Below are 24,649 nucleotides of genomic sequence, written 5' to 3' on the forward strand. Positions count from 1 at the left end.
TGAACGGACACTTTTCAAAAGACACATATATGAGGCTAACAAACATATGAAAAAATGCGCATCATCACTGATTATTAGAGAAATGCAAATCAAAACCACATTGAGATACCACCTCACGCCAGTTAGAATGACAATCATTAAAAAACCTGGAGACAACAGATGCTGGAGAGGATGTGGAGAAATAGAAACACTTTTACACTGTTGGTGGGAGGGTAAACTAATTCAAAGATTGTGGAAGACAGTATGGTGCTTCCTCAACGACCTAGAAATAGAAATTCCATTTGACCCAGCAATCCCACTACTAGGTATATACCCAAAGGATTATAAATCGTTCTATTATAAAGACACATGCACACATATGTTCACTGCAGCACTGTTTACAATAGCAAAGACCTGAAACCAACCCAAACGTCCATCAACAATAGACTGGACAAGGAACATGTGGCACATATACACCATGGAATACTACGCGGCCATAAAAAATGATGAGTTTGTGTCCTTTGTTGGGACATGGATCAATCTGGAAACCATAATTCTCAGCAAACTGACACAAGAACAGAAAATCAAACGCCGCATGTTCTCACTCATAGGCGGGTGTTGAACAATGAGAAGATATGGACACAAGGAGGGGATAATCACACACTGAGGTCTGTTGGGGGGGGCCAAGGGAGGGACAGCGGGGAGTTGGGGAGGTCGGGGAGGGATAACATGGGGAGAAATGCCAGATGTAGGTGATGAGGGGATGGAGGCAGCAAACCACATTGCCGTGTGTGTACGTATGCAACAATCCTGCATGATCTGCACATGTACCCCCAGAACCTAAAGTACACTTAAAAAAAAAGTTTCCATTGCCAAGCATTAAAATATAAGATACTTACAGCTCCTTCTTGATCAACATCAGCTCCCATGGCCAATAAATGTTTCACGCATTCCAAATGACCCTTTCGTGCAGCCCAAACTAAAGGAGTAGTTCCATACTATTAAAACAAACAAGAAATTTAAAATGATTATAAGAGGGACACTCAAAGAAACTTGTTCTTAAAATGAATTCTAATAAAATCTTATCTTTTTTGGAAACTGTATACATTTATCATCATTTTAATCTTAGATAAATCCTATTTCTCCCGTTTTATTTCTCCTGAGTAAATGATTAACCAGTGCATGAAATGTCTTTTAACCAACCTTATTTAACCTTTTTTTGAGACAGTCTTGCTCTGTCACCCAGGCTGGAATGCAGTAGGGCAATCTTGGCTCACTGCAATCTCTGCCTCCTGGCTCAAGCAATTCTTGTGCCTGTGCCTCCTGAGTAACTGGAATTACAGATATGTACCATCGCAACCAGCTAATTTTTTTGTATTTTTAGTACAGACGGGTTTTGCCTGTCTTGAACAGGCCAGGCCGGTCTTGAACTCCTGACCTCAAGTTATCTGCCCACCTCAGCCTCCCCAAGTGCTGGGATTACAGACATGAGCCACTGCGCCAGGCCCTTATTTAACTTTTATAATGAGTGACAATTTTTCCACCATAAGGTAATACAGCCCCAAATTTTCAACAAGCTTTCATTGCTTCCCATATCTTGTGAAACAAAATTTAAAGTCCAACAGATTGACTGTAGCATAACCAAGTGTCAAAAAAACTATAGTAGTCTAACCACTTTCCACAGGTCAGTGTGTGTGATCCTTATCATAAGAACAACTCACAGTATCACATTTTCACAGATGAAAACACTGAGGACCGGAGAGGTTAATTAATAGGCTAAGGTCACAAACCTATCAAGAGGTGGAAGAAGACCCATAAGCCCTTGAAACTGCACTCAAAAGCACCTTTCCCTGAAACATGATTCAAAAGGCATCCAGGAATATAAATCATGCTTTAAGGCAATGCCTGTCTTCAGGGAGGCTCGCAATCAGCGGACACATGAATGCCCAGAGTGACCTTTCGGTATATGCAGCCCATAGATGAAAATTAAATTAACATTTAATTTAATTTAATCTACTCTCTGTGACAGCCCTGTCCAGTAGAACTTCCTCTGTTGAAAATCCTCTATAATGCTGTGCTGTGAGATAGAGTAGTCACTAGTCATCACTATTAAACACTTGAATGCTATGTGGCTACTGAAACTGATGAACCCAGTTCTATTTTTTTCATTTCATTTTAATTAATGTAAGTCTAAGTAGCCCTGTGCTAGTGGCTACTGTACTGAGCAGTCACTCTATAAATCACATCAGGAACCACAGCAACCGCACTGTTGAAGGCTGGAGGCCTGGACAGGCTTCCCGGATGGATGAAGACTCCATGGACAGCCAGAATCCCAAGGCTGCCAATTCAGCACATGGGAGCCAGCACCTCACAAAACGAGGAAGAGAATGGAGGGGAAGCAGCTGCCACAACCATGGCCTCAAAGCAGGCTTAGAGAGAATGAATAAGAAATACAGGAGGAGGCGGGCATGATGGCTCACACCTGTAATCCCAGCACTTTGGGAAGTGGGTAGATCACCTGAGCTCAGTTCAAGACTGGTCTGGCCAACATGGTGAAACCTCGTCTCTACTAAAAATACAAAAATTAGCCAGGCATAGTGGCCAGTAGTCATGGAGTCCCAGCTACTTGGGAGGCTAAGTACGAGAATTGCTTGAACCCAGGAAGCAGAGGTCACAGTGAGCCGAGATTGTGGGCAACAGAGCTAGACTCTGTCTAAAAAACATATATATATATATATATATATATATATATATATATATAATCAACAGACATTTTAGACATACCTCAAACCTCAGATAATCTGAATCAGCCAATAGTACACATGCAATATTCTTAAATATATTATAATATAAATATTTATAACAGCTTCCCTATACTCCTCATTAAGCTATTATTTGTGTAGTGTTTTTAAATGAGGCATAACATGCACAAAGTGAAAGAAGAAAACTAATTCTCACTGTACTAATTGATGATTTTTTACATATATATACACTGGTATGACTACTATCCAGATCAAGATACGAATCATTTTCCAATACCCCCATAAGGTTAAACGATACTATTTTACTTAAAGAAATTTATGCACAAAATCTATTTTAATGAAAAAAAAATCTTAAAGTAATAGCTATTTTCCTATATTTAGCTACACTGTTATAAATGTGAGAAGATTATGACTATCCCCACAATGCGCCAAACTCTAAGCTAGACAGCTAATGGAAATAATAGAGGTACAAAATAAGAAAAAGAAAAAAAGCATTCCTTATCTTTATGAACCTTATACTCTAGTGGTAAGAAGGACGTGGAAATCAGTCATGACAAGGTGGCAGCTTATGTGCCCTAATGGAGATGTGCAGAGTACCCAGGAAGGGGCACCTAGGGTAGGACACTTAACATGGAAGGTAACACCTCAAATAGGCCTGGAAAAATAAACAGGAGCCCATCAGGCAGAGGAGGTCATAACATTCCTAGCAGAGGGAAAAGAATAAAAACAGAAATAACGTTCACAGAACGTTAAACAATCTGTTGTATCTAAAACACAGGGTATATGGATAGAAATGGCAAAAAGTGAGCCTGAAAGACAGGCTGAAGCCAAACTGAGAAGCCTGGGCTTTAGCCTCAAATAGTGAAAGCTAACAAAGCTTTCCAAAAGCAAGGAAGAAAAAACATAACTAGGTAAGTATTTATGAGATGACTGAGGTACGTGTTAAGGATTAAAAAAAAAGGAATAGCACATCATTCTGGGGAACTTTCTGGAGGTGATGGCAAATGGGCAGAGCCTCAGAGATGAACAGAAGCTGAGGAGGAGGAGGCAAGCGCACTGTGAAGGAGCACTGGACTCAGGAGTGTGGGTCATTCAGTGGCTGGCATGCAAGGAAGCGCAGGGGACAAGCAGCAGGAGAAGGGAAAAAAGGAAGGCAAGGCCATCTTCCCCCATCATTCCAGAGACGGTCTTCAGGATTTTAAGTACAAAAGAAAGATAACCTTCAATTTTAGAAAGAGCTCTCTCACAACAATACAGGGAAAGCAGATAGGAATGAAGGTAGCAAGGAGAGTTACAATAGAAAACTTCAAACGATGAAGACAGGGACTCTGTTATCCTGGTCAGTTTTCTTGAAAACAATGAATGTGATATAAGAAAACATCAGAAGGATACTTAGCATATAAAATACATGGGGAATCTATCTATAAGATGTATATCTATATAAAATACCTTAATATACAAAAATATGAAACACATTAGAGCAGCCTCACAAATCATATAAAAATGTTTATAACTTAGACACTGAGTAGACATAACATGGACTGGACCCTGAAAAGACGCTGCTGACCTACCTTATCAGAGCAGTTGACTTTAGCACCATTCTGTAGTAAAAGATGCACTATATCTGCATGGCCTCTCCCTGCTGCCCAAATGATTGGGTAAACACTGTACTGCTAGGATAGATTGGTAGGGAGGTAGGTAGGTAGATAAGTAGGAAGAAAGGAGGGAGGGAGGGAAAGAGAAATTAAATATTTTAGGTACATATCTGCAACACACATTTGCTAAGTAAAGTAAATATCAAAGGAAGTAACACAAAGTAATTTTTAAAAAATCAGATTACAAATCATTCTCCACTTTAAAAACAGATACAATACTGATAATACATAATTGGCAACTAAGATATAATGAAGCTTAAATAAATATATATTATGAACACATTTAAATATTTGTATAAATTCAATACATTAAAATGTGATTATCCAGCCAACAGGCAATATTAAAAAGAAGAAAGTAAAACAAGAGAAATGTAAACATATATAACAGAATGTATAGAAAAATAGTATGGTTATTTGGTAAATGTCTTCTTTAAATAAGTTCAGATTAAGCATTCACAATCACAGAAAACAGGAAGCTGAGGAAAGATTTCAAAATCTCCTTTTGCAATGTTATATAGTTATAATTAACATTTAAGCTCTAAGAGCTGCCTTTTTGCTGACAAGAATTGAGAAATAAACTTAGCTTTAGAAAAAATATTCTTATTACTGTGTTTTGAAATCATATTCTACATTATGTTTAATAAGATAAGTAATATTTCTATTGACCATGAAACCAAGAATAATCAACCCTAAGTATTCCCTAAGAAAACTTACCACTTACAATACAAACAAATTTTTTTGTTAATGCTTACCAGACCAGTGACACTTGGATTGGCACCATGAGAAAGAAGCAATTCTACTACATCAGTACGGCCTTTGTAACATGCCCACATGAGAGCTGTCCATCCTCCCTAAAGAATAAAAAAGTGGCGGGAAAGGGAATCAAACTTTAGATCGTCTCCGAGTATAAAAATGTCACTAATGAAATTTCTTCAGTGAATATCTTCATAAACCATTGGTTCAGGAAGGTAATATGATATCGTTTTAAATTCCCAAGCTCCCCAAATACAATAGGACATGAAATAAGTCAAACCTCTTGCATCCACAAATGGTTACTCCAAAGTTTACACTATATAATGAAACCCGAATTCAAGAACATTCATCATGAACTCTGCCAAATTTCTAAGATTTACTTTGGCTGTCTAAAAATATTTCTTCAGAAAACTTTCTAACTTCCTAGACAGTCACTTCTTTGTATGAGTTTAAACCTTATCCAGAGAGAGATCTAACAATCATATGCAACTCCTGCATTTAAATACATCCTTTAAGTCCCAGATCATTATAGTACCTCTTGCTAAAAGAGAGAGAATGCTAAGGCATCTCATCTGTGATCAGGATTTCCAGAGGTAAGTAAGGTCATCAGGTATGAATTAATATCACACTTGACAATGTTCTACTTACTAAGCTACAGGAGCAATCTTCTCAACTACAATACAATTCAATAAAAAAGACCAATGTAATCAAAAGTTACTAAGGAATTAATGTTTTGTTTTTTAAAAATCACTATTTGGACCAATCCACATTTAGTTCTGAGACTATAAATCACTGAATCCTTACCATCCTGTTTCAACATCACTAAAAGGGATAAAAAATATTTGTCCCCATGGGAAAAGACAGTCTCTTCAATAAAGGGTGCTGGGAAAATTGGATAGCCACAGGTGAAAGAATAAAACTAGACCCCTTCTCTCGCCATATACAAAAATCAAAATGGATTAAAGACTTAAATCTAAGAGCTTAAACTATGAAACTAGTACAAGGAAACATCAGGGAAACTCTCCAGGACACTGGTCTGGACAAAAATTTCTTTTTTTTTTTTTTTTTTTTTTTTTTTGAGATGGAGTCTTTCTCTCTCACCAGGCTGGAATGCGGTGGTGCAATCTTTCTTGGCTCACAGCAACCTCCACCTCCCGGGTTCAAGTGATTCTCCTGCCTCAGTCTGCCAAGTAGGTGGGACTACAGGCATGCACCACCATGCCCAGCTAGTTTTTTTGTATTTTTAGTAAAGACAGGGTTTCACCATGTTGGCCAGGATGGTCTCAATCTCTTAACCTTCAGATCCGCCCACCTTGGCCTCCCAAAGTGCTGGGATTACAGGCGTGAGCCACCGCGCCTGGGCAAAAATTTCTTAACTGATACCCTACAAGCACAGGCAACCAAAGCAAACACAGATAAATGGAATCATATCAAGTATAAAAGCTTCAGCACAGCAAAGGAAACAACCAACGAAACAAAAAGACAACCCCCAGTATGGGAGACGATATTTGCAAACCAACCATCTGACAAGGGATTAAAAACCAAAATATATAAGGAGCTCAAACAACTCTACAGGAAAAAAACTAATAACTCAATCAAAAAATGAACAAAAATTTGAATAGACACTTCTCAAAAGACATACAAATGGCAAAAAGGCATATGAAAAAGGGCTCAACATTGAAATAGGAATCACAACTACAATGAGATATCATCTCACCCCAGTTAAAATGGCTTTTATCCAAAAGACATGCAATCACAAATGCTGGCAAGGATGTGAAGAAAGGGAACCCTCATACACTGTCGGTGGGAATGTAACTTAGTACAATCAAAATGGAGGACAGTTTGGAGGCTTTTCAAAAAACTAAAAATTGAGCTACCATATTATCTCACAAAACTACTGCTGGTCACATATCCAAAAGAAAGGAAATCAGTACATCAAAGAGATACTGGCACTTCCATGTTTATTGCAGCACTATTCACAATAGCCAGGACTTGGAAGCAACCTAAGTGTCCATCAACAGATAAATGGATAAAGAAAACGCAGCACCTACACAAAATGGAGTACTGCTCAGCCATTAAAAAAAGAATGAGATCCTGTCATCTCCAACAGCACGGATGTAACTGAAGATCATTATGTTAAATGAAATAAGCCAGGCACAGAAAGACAAACATCACATGTTCTCACTTATTTGTGAGATCTAAAAATCAAAACAATTGAACTCATAGTGATAGAGCATAGAAAGACGGTTCCAGAGGCTAGGAAGAATAGTGGGAGGGTTAGGGAGGAGGTGGGGATAGTTAATGGGTACAAAAAAAATAGAAAGGATAAGATGCAGTACTTGTTAGTACAATAGGGTGACTACAGTCAATAATAATTTAATCATGCATTTAAAAATAACTAAAAAAGTATAACTGGATTGTTTATAACACACAGGATAAATGCTTGAGGGGACAGATCCCCATTTTACATGATGTGATTAGTACGTATTACATGCCTATATCAAAACCTCTCATGTACCCCATAAATATATATATACCTACTATATACCCATAAAAATTAAAATATCTTTTTAAAAAATAGAATATTTAGCCAGGCACGGTGGCTCACACCTATAACCCCAGCAATCTGGGAGGCCAAGGCAGGCGGATCACTGAGGTCAGGAGTTCAAAACCAGCCTGGCCAACATGGCAAAACCCCGTCTCTACTAATAATACAAAAATTAGCTGGGCGTGGTGGCACATGCCTGTAGTACCAGCTACTCAAGAGGTCAAGGCAGGAGAATCACTTGAACCCTGGAGGCAGAGGTCGCAGTGAGCCAAGATCCAGCCAGTGCACTCCAGTCTAGACGACAGACCAAGACCCTGTCTCCAAGAAAGAAAAAAGAAAAGGGACTATTTAGCCAGGTGTGATGGCACACTTTTGGAGGCCCAGGTAGATGGATTGCTTAAACTCCAGAGTTCAAGACCAGCTCGAGCAACATGGTGAAACCCCATCTCTACAAAAGATTTAGAAATTAGCTGGGCATGATGGCACATGCCTGTAGTCCCAGTTACTTGGGGCTGAGGTGGGAGGGTTACTTGAGCCCCAGAGGTCAAGGCTGCAGTGAGCCAAAAATCACATCACTGCACTGTAGCCTGGGTGAGAGACTGAGACACTGTCTCAAAAAAAAAAAATTTAAGGGGTGTGTGTGTGTGTTTGCCCTAACCTGGAAGACAAAACTATAGAAAAGGAAAACAGATCAGTGGTGTCCAGGGATTGGGGATGGCCAAAGTGACGGGGCTGTTGCGTATGGAACTGTGGTGGAATATGTGTCACTGCACATGTCAGAGTGAATTTTACTGTATGTGAATTTTTCTAAAAATTAATCAGAATATAAAGGATATGGAAAGGTATCAACATGGGCTTATTTTAAAAAATATAGATAGCTACAGAAATAGACATATGTGTATTAATGAGTTGCATGTACTTCTTACCTCCATCCACTGAGGACTAGAAGCAGTGACACCCCACTAGCAACAAGCACTCCTAACACCTAGATATTGGTTTCCAAACATGGTCCAATAAAAAAAAGCAAGATTTCCTTGGGAAACTACTTGATTCCAGTACTAGCACAGGAAAAAAACAAGATGAGCATGACCCTGAACCATTCTGAAGTACTAGAAAGTAAGGAAGTACTAAAGGGTTGGAATAACTTGAACAGTAATATTAGTACTGGGCTATAACCCAAGGAATAAATGTTCATGAGTCCATACTGAAACAGAAAGATATAGATAGATAAATGGATCGATGGATGGATGGATGGACAGACAGACAGATGGCAGATAGACAGATAGAGCAGGATGTGGGGAAGGGAAACAGGGAACCCTTCCTTACAGAAGAATTCTAATGAATTAATGTAAGATGAATGAGGGAGATAGAAAATCATCATCACACCACCACAGTAATGGTAATAACTCAGGTAAGAGTCACTGATGAATGCTAAATCAAGTAGGTGAAAGTTTAGTCAGAAGAAATATTTTGTTTAGTCTCAAAAGTATCTTCCCCCAAATATTTAGTAATGACAAAAAGAAAAATAGTGCCCTTACAGTGGCAGTCACCACCCTAATCAAGAGATGAAGGTTGACATCACCAGTGACACAAACTGAAATCATGTTTCCCCTAGCGGGTGCACCAAAAAAAGCACATCACCTCTGGGACATCCTTCCCTCTAAAGCACATCTGAATCTGAACATGAGAAACACCCACAAATCCAAATTGAGGAACCTTCTAAAATTACTGATGAGTACTCTTCAAAAGTGTCAAGGCCATGAAAGACACAACGTATTTAGGTCAAATTACAGAGCTGGGCATTTGATCAAGTCAAGTCTTACATATACATTTTAACTTGTAAAATACTTGCCCAGAACTTTTTAACATCATGCCCTCAATTCAATTTAAATAATGTCCCAGCCGGGCATGGTGGCTCACGTCTATAATGCCAGTACTTTGGGAGGCCAAGGAGGGCGGATCATTTGAGCTCAGCAGTTCAAGACCAGCCTGCAAAACACGGTGAAACCCCATCTCTACAAAAAATACAAAAATTAGCCGGCCATGTGGTGTATATCTGTAGTCTCAGCTAGGAGAGGGGCTGAGGTGGGAGGATCACTTAAGCCTGGGAGGCAGAGGTTGCAGTGAGCCAAGATTGCACCATTGTACTCCAGCCTGGGTGACAGAGTGAGACCCTGTATCAAAAAATTTAAAAAAAAAAAAAAAAAAAAAAACAGGAGGCCTAGGCAGGAAGGTCACTTGAGGTCAGGAGTTTGTAGCCAGCCTGGCCAACATGGTGAAATCCTGCCTCTACTAAAAATACAAAAAGTTAGCCAGGCATGGTGGTGCATGCCTGTAATCCCAGCTCTTCAGGAGGCTGAGGCAGGAGAATCACTTGAACCTGGGAGGCAGAGGTTGCAATGAGCCAAGATTGTGCCACTGTGCTCCAGCCTGGGCAACAGAGCAAGACTCTGACTCAGGGGGAAAAAAAAATAATGTCCCTCTGACCCCCTTTGTAAGAACCTACGAGATAAAAATATTAACCTCGAGAAAATGAAGTTAAACTGGCAAAATGAAAGATTGAGACAAATGAACTATAGTATAGCTTTATAGCTATTTCATGAACTCTTTCTTCAGTTTGGTGCCAGTAAAGGCTTCCTCACATGAAGACTCCTCACTAGACTTTTGATATCATATCCTGGAATTCTCCCAGGGACTCTGTCTTCCCTCACCTTGGTAGGTACTACCACCCACCCACCCAATCCTCTGAGGTTAAGGTCCCGCAATACTACGAGAGACACTGTCCTCAGTTTCCCCAACTTTCAGTGTTTTTAAGCCTAATAAAGACCCTTTAAAAGTTAAAGGTTTTGTGGTCATCTGAAGAAACAGGGAGAGCCAAAGAAGTTTAAAAAATCAGTTTTTATGAATCTTAACGCATTTTTGCACATTCATAATGTATATTTTATTGTTCCTAATTCCCTTGCTGACATATGTAAAACAATGATAGAGGAGAAAGCCTTTGGAGCAGGGAGACCTGGTTCAAAACCCAGCCCAAATGCTTACTAGCTGTGTGACTTAGGATAAAGAGTCACTTCTTCCAGTCTCAATTTCCTCAACTGCACATTGAGAACAAAATCAATTCTTAGTCCCTAGGATTGTTCTGAGAAGTCAGTTAAATGACACAGCAGCTATAAAGTACCTAAAGAGGCCAGGCATGGAATAGCTACCTACTGGTATGGCACCTATTGGTATGGTACTATTCCATGCCTGGCCTCCTCATGTGCTTTACCATAGCTGTGTCATTATTAACCCATCTGATAATCTGGTAAGGTACCTTTAAGAAAATATTGAGAACTGGATAACTCCCTGCATTTCCCTTCTACCTTTCGTACCAACAAGGCAAGAACCACATTTCACTCTCAGCTGTTACATCCACCTTTGCTTAGGTTACTGACATAATTTTCTTCTCTTCCTAAACTTTCACTGCAATTTACTTAAATTCTTTTCAGAAATATGTAAGATACTAATGGTTCCCTATATCTTCCTATGATACCACCTATTTAACTTAATTTTGAGAATAAATATAAGACTATACAGGTAAAATCACTGTGTAAATTATAACGTGCTATTAAGTACAAAATGGTGGAATGCTGTGGCTTCTTCAAAACTCAGACCATCTGTACTTCAAAAAGCATCATCAGCTAAGTAATAAATATTTTATATATCACAGCAGGTCATCTTCTTCCTTTCTTCTACTGTTAAAGTCAACTTTTTAAAAGGCTGAACATTTTACAGAATTAGCCAAAAATGATCTCTCTCTTCACCTTATGCTTTAATCAGATGCCAAGCTCAAATAAGAGCTAAGTAATAATTAAGGATCACATCTTGTTAAACTTCTGTCATGCACAGATAGCATGTCTGAAAATAATCACATTTTTAAAATAAATCTAAACATATTATTCTGAAAAGCACAACTTCAAACACCTGATAATAGTTTTAAAAGCATACGCTGTCCCTCCTAAAGTCCTATCTAAAGGAAACAACTGTCTCAGAAGTTTCAAAACATTGATATATTAAAGGGTAATGAGTTATTTGTAACAATATTTCAGAATTTTAAACTCTGAAATAAACGAAAAATGACTAAGAATATTCTAAGAGGTATATTATGACACCTGGGTTTTAAAACATTCTTGAGGGTCATTTCAAATGCCCAACCCCAAATTCTAAAAACATTATTATAATATCATTTCACACATAAAACCACAAGATTTCACACATATCTGTTATTATGAATACGATTTCAGCTAATGAAGAACATATCATAAAAAGCGTACACACCACGTCACGGTGCTCCGAGTTAGCCCCACATTTCAGCAGCTCTTCTACAATGTGGACGTGCCCTTCTTTTGATGCGGATATAAGTGCTGTCCAATTATCCTTGAACACATATTTTAAAAGTTACCATTTTAAAACCAAAAATATTTCAAAGTAAGAAACACTAAAATTAAATTTACATACCAAATGATCATACCAAACTGACATGATTTGACCGATGCTGAAAACTACTCTAAAGTGATACTGAAGCTCTCTTAAGAATCAGTCTGTCCATTTGCATCACTAATAATGGTGAAAACATGATTTTATAACTGCTTGTTCAGTCTTCTCACTGGACTTCTAATCATATACTATGTTTTTTAAAAAGGAGAAAAGATGATCATCAAAACCTCAAAGCTAATCCTCATGGCTAGCAGCCATTACTATAATATAAATTAGAATCAAAGAGACTGTAATCAGATTTAAAAGCACATTCACAGGCTACCAAACTACAGAGATCTCATATGATATGTTAAGAAACTTTGTGATAAGGAAAAAGAACTATTCTCCTTTTGTAAATAAAGGATGCAAGCATCCTATGTTAAATTTTATTTCTAACTGTAATTTAATTCAAATGATCATTCAATTAAGAAACAAAACAGATGTAGCTATGTGACCCTCAAATGCAATTCCCAAAATACAGGAAGAATTAGAGTAAATGTAACTTTGTGGAATGTTGATTTATCCCTCAGAAGTGATACCAGAAGGGAACATATCTTCCTGGCCATTATCATGGAATGACAGTTATAATACGTTACCATTATGGGGTGTTACTTAACATGACTCATATGTGGATATCTTCAAGGCAAACATTTAACCGCATGTACACAGGCTCTCTATTCAGCCAGTCCCATCCATATACAAAAACCAAAGAGCTGAGATCCTTCACTGATAGTAAAAATTTCCCTCCTGTATTACTCTTTAAAAAAAGAAAACTGACAGCCCACTAGGCAAAGTTGAGATATATGTAAAAGTTTTAATCATTACTTTTGAATCACTTCTGAAAAAAAAAAAACAGCAAAGAGAGTAAATAATGAGTTGATTATTTTAATATATACCAAATCTTCCAGATTGCAGTTAGCTCCATTCTTAATTAATTCTTTCACTATTTCCAGATTGCCTTGTTCTGCAGCTATCATCAGTGGAGTCTGGCCACACTAGAGAATATAAAAGACACAGGGAACTTATCAAGATACTGTACTTTTATTAAAACATCACAGTTAAATATAGCACACATTTTCACAAATGCATATTAAGCATTAGTTAGTTGTGTTTACTGTATTTAATTTAGAAACAGCTAAGTTTCAGTTTACTAATAATTTAAAAGTCAAAGAAAAAATAAAATATAACTTTCTTCCCACAGTATTAATAATCTGACACAAACCCTGAGTGACGGTGGGGCAGGACATGCCTGGCTCTCGACCCAGCCTGTGCCACTCCCAGCCTTAACGTGCCCTCCTGCTCATTCCCACCTCTTCACTCATCCCCTATCATTTACTTTTCCTATACTAATCCTTGTTTGTAACCACATTTTTATTGTGTGATTAACAACTGATTATTGTCTGTCTCACCTAAAGGCTGGGAAACATGTCAGTTTTGTTTACAGGTTTAAAACGACATACCCAGTGTGAGGGACAATGACTGCCACACACGTTCCCAAATATTTGCTGGGTAAACGAGTGAGCAAAGTCTCAAAGAATTTAAAAATCTTTAAGGCACAACATCCAAATAAGCAAATAATTATAATGATTAGTGAAATACAACAGATGCTATTGTAAGAATAATACAAGTAAGGATTTAAACACAAACACTGGTTTAAAGTTCAAAAATCGATCACATTAAATACAGACATTCCTATGTAAGAACAGATACTAAATTATATGTGGTAGCCACATATCATCCAACCAGGCTCATTAGGGAATGACGTATTACACATAGATTTTCTGGGTGAAACAATTTATCCTCTCAACATTAAAGCTGATTATAACTTTTAAGATAATCATCATTCCAAAAAGCTATGCACATACTGCTACCTGTTAAACAGATTACCTTAAACGTTATGTTTATAATTCTGAGTCATAACTACTAACATTAATTATTATGCCATGCATGTCTCTGTCAGCTCTAGATTCTTTGTTATAAATTCTATAGAATTGTTCTCCCTTCTAATCTACTGGGATAAAAAGTGAGATATCAAAGTTATTGATTAGTACAATATAAAAATCAAAGCAACAAACTCTAAATCCACAGTCTTGCGGATACGTCAATTTTACAACATAGTTTTCAAAATTGTAATTCCAAAGACTTGGGGAAGTTTTCTGTTTACTCTCTGGGGTCACAGTTACATTTCAGATCTTCACATAGAAAAGTGTTTCTAGATAATGAGATAAAAACATAATATAAATGTTTTAATAATATAAATGTTTTAAATATATAACATAATACAAAGGTTATAAATACCTGTAACACAAGTAGGAAAGATGGTATAAATTTGATAGCCTAGAAACATGCCAAATGAAAGACGTGAATGGTCATTATTTTGTCTTGCAGAAACTATTAGTTGTGTACCCACTACCTAAAAAGACAGGGCTTGTTGGAGGTGGCAATGAGCTCAGCTGAAAAAAACACCCCGTGTTCAGCCTCACCTCCAGCTGGAAATAATCCCACAACAATGCCCTGGCTAGCTCTTCCAGGAAAGCTCCGCCAGGGACTAGCTCAGCTGCTCTGTGCCTTTTCCTTCTTGCCTTATACTGAGACACAATGCGGCAGCTTCTGCAACATGACTGGAGGCAGGAGGCACACACTGAGGAGTGGCCAGAAAGAAAGGAGCCTGGGTCCTTGAGGACATCCTGAAGCCATCATATCAGCCTCGGAATGGCTCCTCTAGCTTGTCATTATGTGAGAAAAACAAAACTTTAATTTGTCTAAATCACTGTTTTGAGAGAAATTCTTAACTGAAACACCTTTTGTAGCTACACTATCCAAAAAGATAATGACCCTCACGAAAGGCTGCCATAAAGTTTTACTGGATCCCCAAAGACAATGATTGTTACTTTAAAAATTGGGCCTGGAAACAAAGCCTACTTGGATTTTCCTAGTTCTTAACCAGTCCAGTAACTACAGTTGTAGAGATAGAGTAACTTATGTCATGACAACTTCATTCTTCTACTTGAAAATAAATCAATAAAGATCCTTTCCATACCTGACCCCACAATCCCAGCAAATTCCATGTCTATCTCCTTCCAGAGAACACAGGATTACATAACCCACATAACCCCTGCCCTACTACTCACAGTGACCTCAAGCCAAAACACACCAAAACAAAACAGAACACTATGCACTCACTGAAATACCAGGCTTTATTTCAGCTTTCCAGAAGACTACAGTGAAAAAGTAGCTATTATTGAAGCATCTTTTTGCTCTTCCCAATTTCTAGTTTCTCATTTCTATTTATTTAAGGGTATGAGACCTAAATAACTACTGTTTTTTTAAAGCAGTCCTTCTGGAGGGTTTATACTTCTTCAAGTAATTATGGTGAAACTAAAACATTTTGAAATCCTCCTTTGAAATTTCCCTTAAAGTCTATTTATAGGCCAGGCACAGTGATTCTCACGCCTGTAATTCTAGCACTTTGGGAAGCTGAGGCAGGAGGATCACTTGAGCCCAGGAGTTGGAGACTAGCCTGGGCAACATAGTGAGACTTCATCTCTACAAAAAAAAAAAAAATTAAAAGAGCCAGTCATGGTAGCAAACACCTGTAATCCTAGCTACTCAGGAGGCTGAGGTGGGAGGATTGCTTAAGCCCAGCAGGTCAAGGCTGCAGTGAGATGGATCATGCCACTACACTCCAGCCTGGGCAACAGAGCAAGACCCTGTCTCAACAAAATAAAGTTTACTCATATACATACAGCAAAATCCACTGCTTAAAGTCTCAGTTCATTTTCTTAAACAGGAGATAAATGACTAGCCTCAACCTTATACCAATGAGAGGCGAGAGTGACTTTTTGCTCCTTTCAAAAATAAGAATAAAAACCCCTCGCTACTCTACAAAGGACAAAGATTTGCCATCATTGAGAAGACTGGCATCATAGGCCAAGGATTTATCTAGTTTACAAATAAAGCAACAAAAAAAAAGGAAACTAGAATTCACTGTTTGTGACCAATTATGTGCTAATAAGCATAGTACCAGGCAATTTTACCCTTTTTTTATTTGTTTATTTTACATTTTTTAGAGATAGGATCTCAGTCTGTTGCCCAGGCTGCAGTGTAGTGGTACAATTGTAGTTCACTGCAGTCTTGAATTCCCAGGGTCAAGTGATTCTCCCACCTAAGCCTTCCAGGTAGCTAGGTCTAAAAGGTGCCACACCTGGATAATTTTTTTTAGTAGAAGTAGGGTCTCACTACAGTGCCCAGGCTGGTCTCAAACTCCCAGACTCAAGAGATCCACCTACCTCAGCCTCCCAAAGTGCTGAGATTATAGGCATGAGCCAATGCATCCAGCCTATCCACATTTTTTTTTTTTTAAGACAAAGTCTCGCTCTGTCACCCAGACTGGAGTGCAGTGGCACAATCTTGGCTCACTGCAACCTTCGCCTCCTGGGTTATTTTAATTGATCTGATACTTAAGAATCTTTCTCAAAACTCATAACCAAAACACATTAACATAAAGTTACATAAATACTTTTTAAAACAAAAAAGAAGGGAAAAAATCCAAACAACTTTTTATAATTCTATAAAAATTAACGTCTTATCAGAAGAATGCTAAAAAAAAAAAAAAAAAAAAAAAAATACCAACTTTTACACTGAGCCATAACTGAACAAGCCCAGGTAGTTTCAAATTATCACTTTAAAACTCCGATTTAAGTTGATGCAGTATTAAACTGGACATAATGTTAATTAATATCCACTAAATGCTTATCTCGCATGATGCTGAATCAAGCTCTTCGCCACTGTGCCTTACTCCTTGTAGCAGGAAGATTCATAAAATTTGACACTTAATGGTGTGCTATTTTTTTACTTCTAAGTGAACCTATTTTCTCGGTGTTCCCTGAAGTAAAACTTAATGTTTTCAAACTATCATATGGTTATTCCAAACATGCTAACATTTACTAACAAAATGACTACTACTGTAATTCTTCTATAACAATTACTCATCTCCAATTATAAATGTTATATCTTATCTATGTACAACAAATTTTAACTATTCATAATCATAGAAGGGGTAACGATGTTAACTAATGAAAATATATTTTGGTCAATATAGAAACATTGAAAATATAGGCATTATCTATCATTAAACTTTATTCCAAAGACTCAAAACTCATAAGGCTTAAACAGATTATAATTTGTTTAGAATCAAATAAAGCAGAGTTCAAATATGGACTCTACCAAACAATATCTTGAATAGGAAACTGAGGAATTAAGTCATTTATCCATAAATAATGATAAATAACAGTAATATTCTTCATATAGCTGCTATGCAAGTTAAATGAGTTAAGATATAGAAAATATATATCAGAATATTTGCGTAAGTACTCAATAAAAACATTAGCTGCATAATATTGTTGTTATAACATTTTTATATCACGATTTCCTTAACAACTGAGTTAACATTAAATGAAATTAGGTACTCCACGTCAAAAAAAGTAATAATAAAGTAGTTACTAAGTCAGTTCAGCAGCTTTAAGAACATGTATACGTCAGGCATGATGGCTCATGCCTGTAATCCCAGCACTTTGGGAGGTTGAGGCGGGCAGACAGATTGAGTCCAGGAGTTCGAGACCAGCCTGGGCAATAAGGCAAAACTCCATCTCTACTAAAAATACAAAAAATTAGCCAGGCATGGTGCTGCACACCTGTGTCCCAGGTGGAGGAGGGGCACAGGTGGGAGCCTGGGCCTGGGAGGTCGAGGCTGCAGTGACCCCTGATTCTGCCACTGCACTCCAGCCTGGGTGACAGAGTGAGACGCTGTCTAAAACCAAAAAACAAAAGCAAAACCATTTATAATATTTAAACACCCATGTTTATAGCAGCATTATTCACAACAGCCAAGGGATGGAAGCAACCCAAATTTCTAGCTACAGATGAACAGATCAAGAAAATGTGCTACATACAATGAAATATTATTCAGCCTTAAAATGGAAGGAAATCCTGTTACATGCTATAACATGGATGAACCTTGAGGCTATTATGCTAACTGAAATAAGTCAGTCACAAAAAGACAAACAGTATATAAGTCCAATTACATGAGGTGTCTAAATCGTCAAATTCATACAAATAGAAAGTAAAATGGTCACAGCCAGGGGTTAGGGAGAGGGGCAAAGGGAGAGCCATTATTTAATATTGTTTTGATTTTGCAGGATGAAAGAGTGCTGGTAGGCCATCGACAGTAGTCACACCTGTAATCCCAGCACTTTGGGAGGTGACATGGGTGAATCACTTGAGGTCAGGAGTTCGAGACCAGCCTGACCTATGTGTTGAAACCCCATCTCTACTAAAAATACAAAAAAATTAGCCAGGGGTAGTGGCAAGTGACTGTAGTCCCAGCTACTTGGGAGGCTGAGGTACGAGAACCACTTGAACGCAGAGGGCAGAGGATTCAGTGAGCCGAGATTATACCACTTTACTCCAGCCTGGGGGACAGAGTGAGACTTCATCTCAAAAAAAAAAAAAAAAAAGAAAGAAAGAAACAGTTCTGGAATCTATTGCCCAACAATGCAGAAATACTTAATACTCCTAAACTGTATCCTTAAAAATGGTGAAGATGGTAAAGACAGTAAATTTTATAGTATGTGTTTATCACAACAAAAATTTATAAATAAAACTTTTTATATGTCTACACACATATATATGTAAGCAAATATATACAAACATCTAAGTATATATACATACACATATAGCGTAAAAAAAAACTCACTCCTTATTCATCTTATCTACTGGCAAGAAATATTATACTCTTGAAAATACATATAGTTCTAAGAGACAGGGTTATTTTCCTTAAGTTTTATAAAACAAACACATACCCTGACACTTACAAAATTTACACAAAACTGTATTAGCACCTAAAATATCATGCCAAATAATAATAGCTTGGCTCTTCATAATGAACTAAGATACACATTTTTAAACTCATAACACTGAGTAGAAATATTTGAGTTAATGTTTATTACTGTGTTACTAAATATAACACATAACCTATTTAACTCTCTAATAAAGTGAAATGTGTTTCACAGGTAGAGCCAAAATAAATAATACATAAATTGTTTTATATATTATTTAAAGATGTAGGGGTTTTATAATCCCAAAGTGTGTGGGACAAACAATGGAGAAAAATAGTCGGGGTTCATTAAATTAAGTATTTCAACAATCCTTGGTTTCTTGTCTGGTTAATCAAGATCAGGTCCAGATGATCTCCAAAGTTTCATAAAAAAACTTGATTTCAGTAATCAAGCTTCCTGAATATTAAGTCAGGGGGAAAAATTAATAAAGCTAAATTCAATAGTCAATCATTTATATAAGTTAAAATGTATTCCAAAAACATGGAATTTGAAGTACTTTTAAGACATTATATCGTAAGTATAGTCCAATATCACTAAGGCTTAGAACTGCCTATTTCTTACATACTTTTATCCTGTACATAGTAGGTAGTCAACAAATCTTTGTGAAAGAATTCAATTTTACAAACTTGGTCTTACCTCATTTCTCTCATCTACATCTTTGCATTTTTCAAGAAGAGCTTTCAGAGCAGGAATGTTTTCTTCCTCTACATAATTGATTACACTCTGTGATATCAAAACTGACATTTTCACAGAAAGCTGCAGTTCACTTCAATACCTGTTAATTAGACAAAATACACATAATTTATAGTTAGAAAAGAATTAAGTTACTATTAAATACAGTATCCTTCTTAACATTAACCTCATGCGAGGACGCCTCCAGTGGCAGAAGTGAAGACCTGGCTTCTGACGGCTTCAACAGCTCAGCTGGCAAAAAGCCACCAAGATGTCGCTTCCCTAGGTTTCACGCTCACCTCCATCTTATCCAAACACCAAACTCCAGATCCATCCCCGTGCTTCCCTGCTCCTCCTGCTGTCACTATCCCAGTAAACGGCAGCCACAGGTCCATTCTTCCAAGGCCAAAAACCTTGGAATTGACCTCTTCCTCTTGCACACTACACTCAATCTATTAGCAAATCCTTTTGACTCTACCTGTAAAACACATTTCACATCTGACTACCACTCACCACTGCCATCACTGCCACCCAGGATGAGCCACAGTGACTCTCACCTGGATCACTGTCATCACTTCCTAACTGGCCTCCCAGCCTCCACTTTACCTCGAAAAGTGGATTTTAAATGGTCTCACTGCAAATAAATAGTAAGTATGTGAGGTGATTAATATGTTAATTGGCCTGATTTGATTGATCACTGCACAATGGATACATGTATCAAAACATCACACTGGACCCCATAAATACATATAATTTGTCAATTAAAATTACATTAAAAAAATTTTTTTAACTTTAACATACATCAGAATCACCTGAAGAGCTTTTAAAGCAAGTTCCTGGGCCCGAACCCAGAAAGTTTGACTCAGCAGGTCTGGGTGGGGCCCCTTACTCCGCATCTTTACCCAGCTCCCTGTGACGCTGACGCCACTGAGGAAGAACCGCAGTGTGGGAAGTGCTAAGTCAGAGCACGGCCTCTTTTATTCAAAGCCGTCTAAGGGCTTCTCAGAGTGCTCAAAGTAAAATCAAAGGTTTTAACCTTGGCCTAGATGACTCTAAGTGGCAAGCCTCTCACCTGTGTCACACCTGTCACCATAGCTCCTATCGCTCCCTCTCACCCTCCTGGCTGCCTGTCCATGCTGCGCACTGTCCCACCTCACCAGGCCTCTGTGCTACTTTTCTGTCTGCTTAGAATTCTCTTCCATAGGACATACATGTGGCTCACCCCCCCGACCTCCTTCAGGTCACCTGGTTAGAAAGTCTCACCTGATGTGGGAGGTAAGAGTACCAAGCTCACACAGGCTTCACTGTAGCCCTGCACTCCGAACGCTTTGTTCTGCTCTCACTGCTCTCCATAGCACTTGCCACCATCAGAAAATTGACATATTGTTTGCTTATTGTCTGTCTACCGTAACTACACTTTAAGTTCCAAAAAAGTAGGAATTTTGTTATATTCACATGGACTTCCAAATGCAAATAAACAAACAAACCTCAATCTATACTTTGTACCACATATAGAAAGTACAAAACTTCTAGAAGAAAACATAAATGACCTTAGTGACCTTAGATTAAGAAGGATTTGATACAAGCATGGTGCATAGAAAAAGAAAACTGATCAACGAGAGTTCATCAAAGTTGAAAACTTCTGCTGTTATGAAAATAAAATTGCTTGGGACTAAAGAATCCTTTTTCCTTCCTTTTACTCTACTCTTGAACAGGACCGTCTATAACTGACATCCCATGCCCATTCCCCAACTCTGTGTTGGAGCAGATAACTTGTTTCTTGTGTTTCACAGGCAGAAAGGAATCATGCCTCTGGATGGACTACACCCACAGCCTCTCATATCTGATTTAGATGATGAGATTTAAATGAGACTGTGGACTTTGGGTTGATGCTGAAATGAACTGAGACTTTGAGGGAGGCCTTGGGATGGAGTGAATATGTTTTGCACGTGGGAAAGAAGTGTATCTCTGGGGGCCAGAGGGTGGAAACCATTGTGCTATATGATTCTATTTATATAGCATTCTGGAAAAGGAAAACTACAGGGGCAGAAAACAGATCAGGGGCTGCCAGGGTCTAAGGCAGGGGAATGAGATGACTACAAAAGAGTGCAAAAGAATTTGGCGAGTTAATGGCTGTTGTATAACTTGACTGTGGCGGCAGTTACACAGTCATTCATTTGTCGAAATTCAAAACCATCCAATAAAAAGGGTGAAGCCTATTATATGTAAATTATACATCCATATACCTTACTTTTAGGGAGCATATATTCACAGGAACTTAAATCTATACTCTTGGGTTGAATTATTTTTAAAAATGATGTAATTTGGCCGGGCGCGGTGGCTCAAGCCTGTAATCCCAGCACTTTGGGAGGCCGAGGCGGGTGGATCACAAGGTCAAGAGATCGAGACCAGCCTGGTCAACATAGTGAAACCCCATCTCTACTAAAAATACAAAAAATTAGCTGGGCATGGTGGCACGTGCCTGTAATCCCAGCTACTCAGGAGGCTGAGGCAGGAGAATTGCCTGAACCCAGGAGACGGAGGTTGCGGTGAGCCGAGATCGCGCCATTGCACTCCAGCCTGGGTAACGAGAGCGAAACTCCGTCTCAAAAAAAAAAAAAAAAAATGATGTAATTTGATCGAATAGTTTCACGTCTAGGAATTATTCTAAAAACATGGGAAACATGGACAAAATTTTGAGATTTCAAGTAAAACAATTTTATCCATAAGAACAAAAATCTTAGAAATGGATATTATATAAATTACAAAAATTCACAAAGTAGGATAATATACAGTCATCAATATGTCTCAAAAATGCATTACAGAAAAATGCTCATAATAGAAGTGGGGTAAAAGATTAAGAGCTATCTCAGCTATTTTAAATATATACAGCATCTCAGCTATTTTAAATATATACATTTTTTAATATTGGAAATTAAAAAAGAACAAATGGTAATGGGCATTAGTGTAATTTTGTTTTCTTTAGAACCTTTACTTCCTACTTGTTCCGGAATGTGATACTTCTATCATTAGAAAGCAGTGAGGGATTTTTATTAGTGGTCATCACCAACACCCACCTTCATTTGTTCCCATTCCTCAGCAAGACTTTCGGGATCTGGCTCTCCCTCTATAGCGGCCCCAGCTCACCCAAAGCCCAGCCAAGCAGAAACACTCAGATTCACCCCACTCCCCAAGTGCTGTTCCACACCCCTGCCTATGCTCAATTTGCTCCTTCCAAGTAGAACACCATTCTCATCTCTACTCTACCAAGGCATCCATCTCTGTCTGAGTCACACAGCTACCATCTGTCATCCAGTTTATCCCGAAAAGCGTGAGATCAGCCAACTCCATGCTCAGTGCCTTAGTTTAGGCCTTCCCCATCTATACTAATCAGACCCCTAAGGTTGCAAGAGACTAATTTAAACTAGCTTAAGCAAAACAGAAAAATGTATGTGAAGGATGCTGGTTTTAATCCCATAAACACACTATGGGGAGAGTGGGTGCCACTGGACCTCAAATGCCAGGAGGATTCTCTTTCTCTACTCGCTCAATCTACTTTCATCCTAGACCAACTTCTTCTACACAAAAAGAAATATGGCTTCCCACAGCTCTCCAGCCTCAAATCAGATAATTCATTTATTTCATTTATTTATTTCGAGACAGGGTCTCACTCTGTCATTCAGACTGAAGCACAGTAGCACAATCACAGCTCACTGCAGCCTTGACTTCTCAGGCTCAAGCAATCCTCCCACCTCCTGAGTAGTTGGGACTACAGGCGTGCACCACATGCCCAGCTAATTTTTGTAGAAATGAGGTTTCACCATGTTGCCCAGGCTGGTCTCAAACTCCTAGGCTCAAGTGATCTACCCATCTCAGCCTCCCAAAGTGCTGGGATTACAGGCGTGAGCCACTGCACCTGGCCCAAATCAGATAGTTTCTAACAGCAGAGAAAGCAGGCTATTATTTGTTCCCAGATCCAAAAGTTCCAGAAAAGGGCTCTGACTGACCAGGCTGGATCTGTTGCACACTCAGAGGCAATCAACTAGAGACACAAAGTTGGGAGGGGGTTACAAGGTCACACAGTATTGGCACTGTTTCCAGAAAAGAGTAAACAGTTGTGATGTAGACGTCAAGTCTAAAGATGTCTACTACACCATCTCTCACCTGGGTCAACGGCACAGGCTATCAATCTTTGCCTCCTGTCTCCAGTCCTGCCGCTCCAATCCATTTGCCACACTGAAGCAAGAGTGATCCATGACACATTCCTCTAGAAACCAAGGTTGGGAGGACAGATGACAGCCTTACTACTTACAAGTTATTCAAGGAACTTATGTCCTCTAAGGCTTTTAAGCCATCGTAAAGATGCAAATATGCAATTCCTATGGAAAGCTTTGCTCTCCGCTAAGCAGAGTGAAGACTCAGTAAGTTCAACACTTGATTTTGCTGAGGACATGCAGATCCTTCACAGTCTGGCCCCATCTTACCATTCCAGCCTCATCTCTTCCTCCCTTCCCCGCCCCCCAACAAAGTCACATCTACACTTCCAGCACCAGCCAGACTGATGTACCTGTGGCTCCTTCACTGTCCCACGCTTTGTTCTTTCCAGACCTTTGCACTTAATGCCCCCTCTGCTTAGGAAGTCCATTGTCCACGATATATATGCCTGGGCAGCTCCTACCCATCCTTAAGAACATGGCGCTAACAGATCTGGAAGCCTTCACCGACTGGCTGCTTACCCCAAGCTGGGCCAGGCCCTGAGCTCCTCCACCCCTGTGTATACATCTAGTTGTAGACTGCTCACATCACACTCAACTCTCCTCTCCATTTTACTTACTCTCTCCACACCTCCCTTAGACTACAAGTTCTGGT

General features: G+C 38.6%; 1 protein-coding gene across 14 annotated transcripts in view; it reads right to left on the reverse strand.

Moving 5' to 3' along the window:
* The window catches only part of KIDINS220 (kinase D interacting substrate 220), a 114,570-nt gene that overhangs the window by 84,413 nt on the left and 5,508 nt on the right, over positions 1–24,649 (reverse strand). For 7 of the 14 annotated variants that reach the window (XM_074393693.1, XM_074393684.1, XM_074393683.1 and 4 more), the window contains exons 2-7: positions 19,745–19,883; positions 13,109–13,207; positions 12,015–12,113; positions 5,149–5,247; positions 4,313–4,414; positions 879–977 (exon numbers count right to left, since the gene is read on the reverse strand). In XM_074393693.1, the coding sequence (XP_074249794.1) occupies positions 879–977; positions 4,313–4,414; positions 5,149–5,247; positions 12,015–12,113; positions 13,109–13,207; positions 19,745–19,852 (606 nt within the window). In that variant the 5' untranslated portion in view covers positions 19,853–19,883. Of the gene's footprint in view, positions 1–878; positions 978–4,312; positions 4,415–5,148; positions 5,248–12,014; positions 12,114–13,108; positions 13,208–19,744; positions 19,884–23,944; positions 24,048–24,649 lie in introns of all 14 variants that reach the window. The other 7 variants (XM_074393701.1, XM_074393689.1, XM_039477716.2 and 4 more) reach the window with 2 other exon arrangements.

This window comes from Saimiri boliviensis, chromosome 1 (assembly GCF_048565385.1).
Source record: "Saimiri boliviensis isolate mSaiBol1 chromosome 1, mSaiBol1.pri, whole genome shotgun sequence".
Classification (NCBI taxonomy): domain Eukaryota; kingdom Metazoa; phylum Chordata; class Mammalia; order Primates; family Cebidae; genus Saimiri; species Saimiri boliviensis.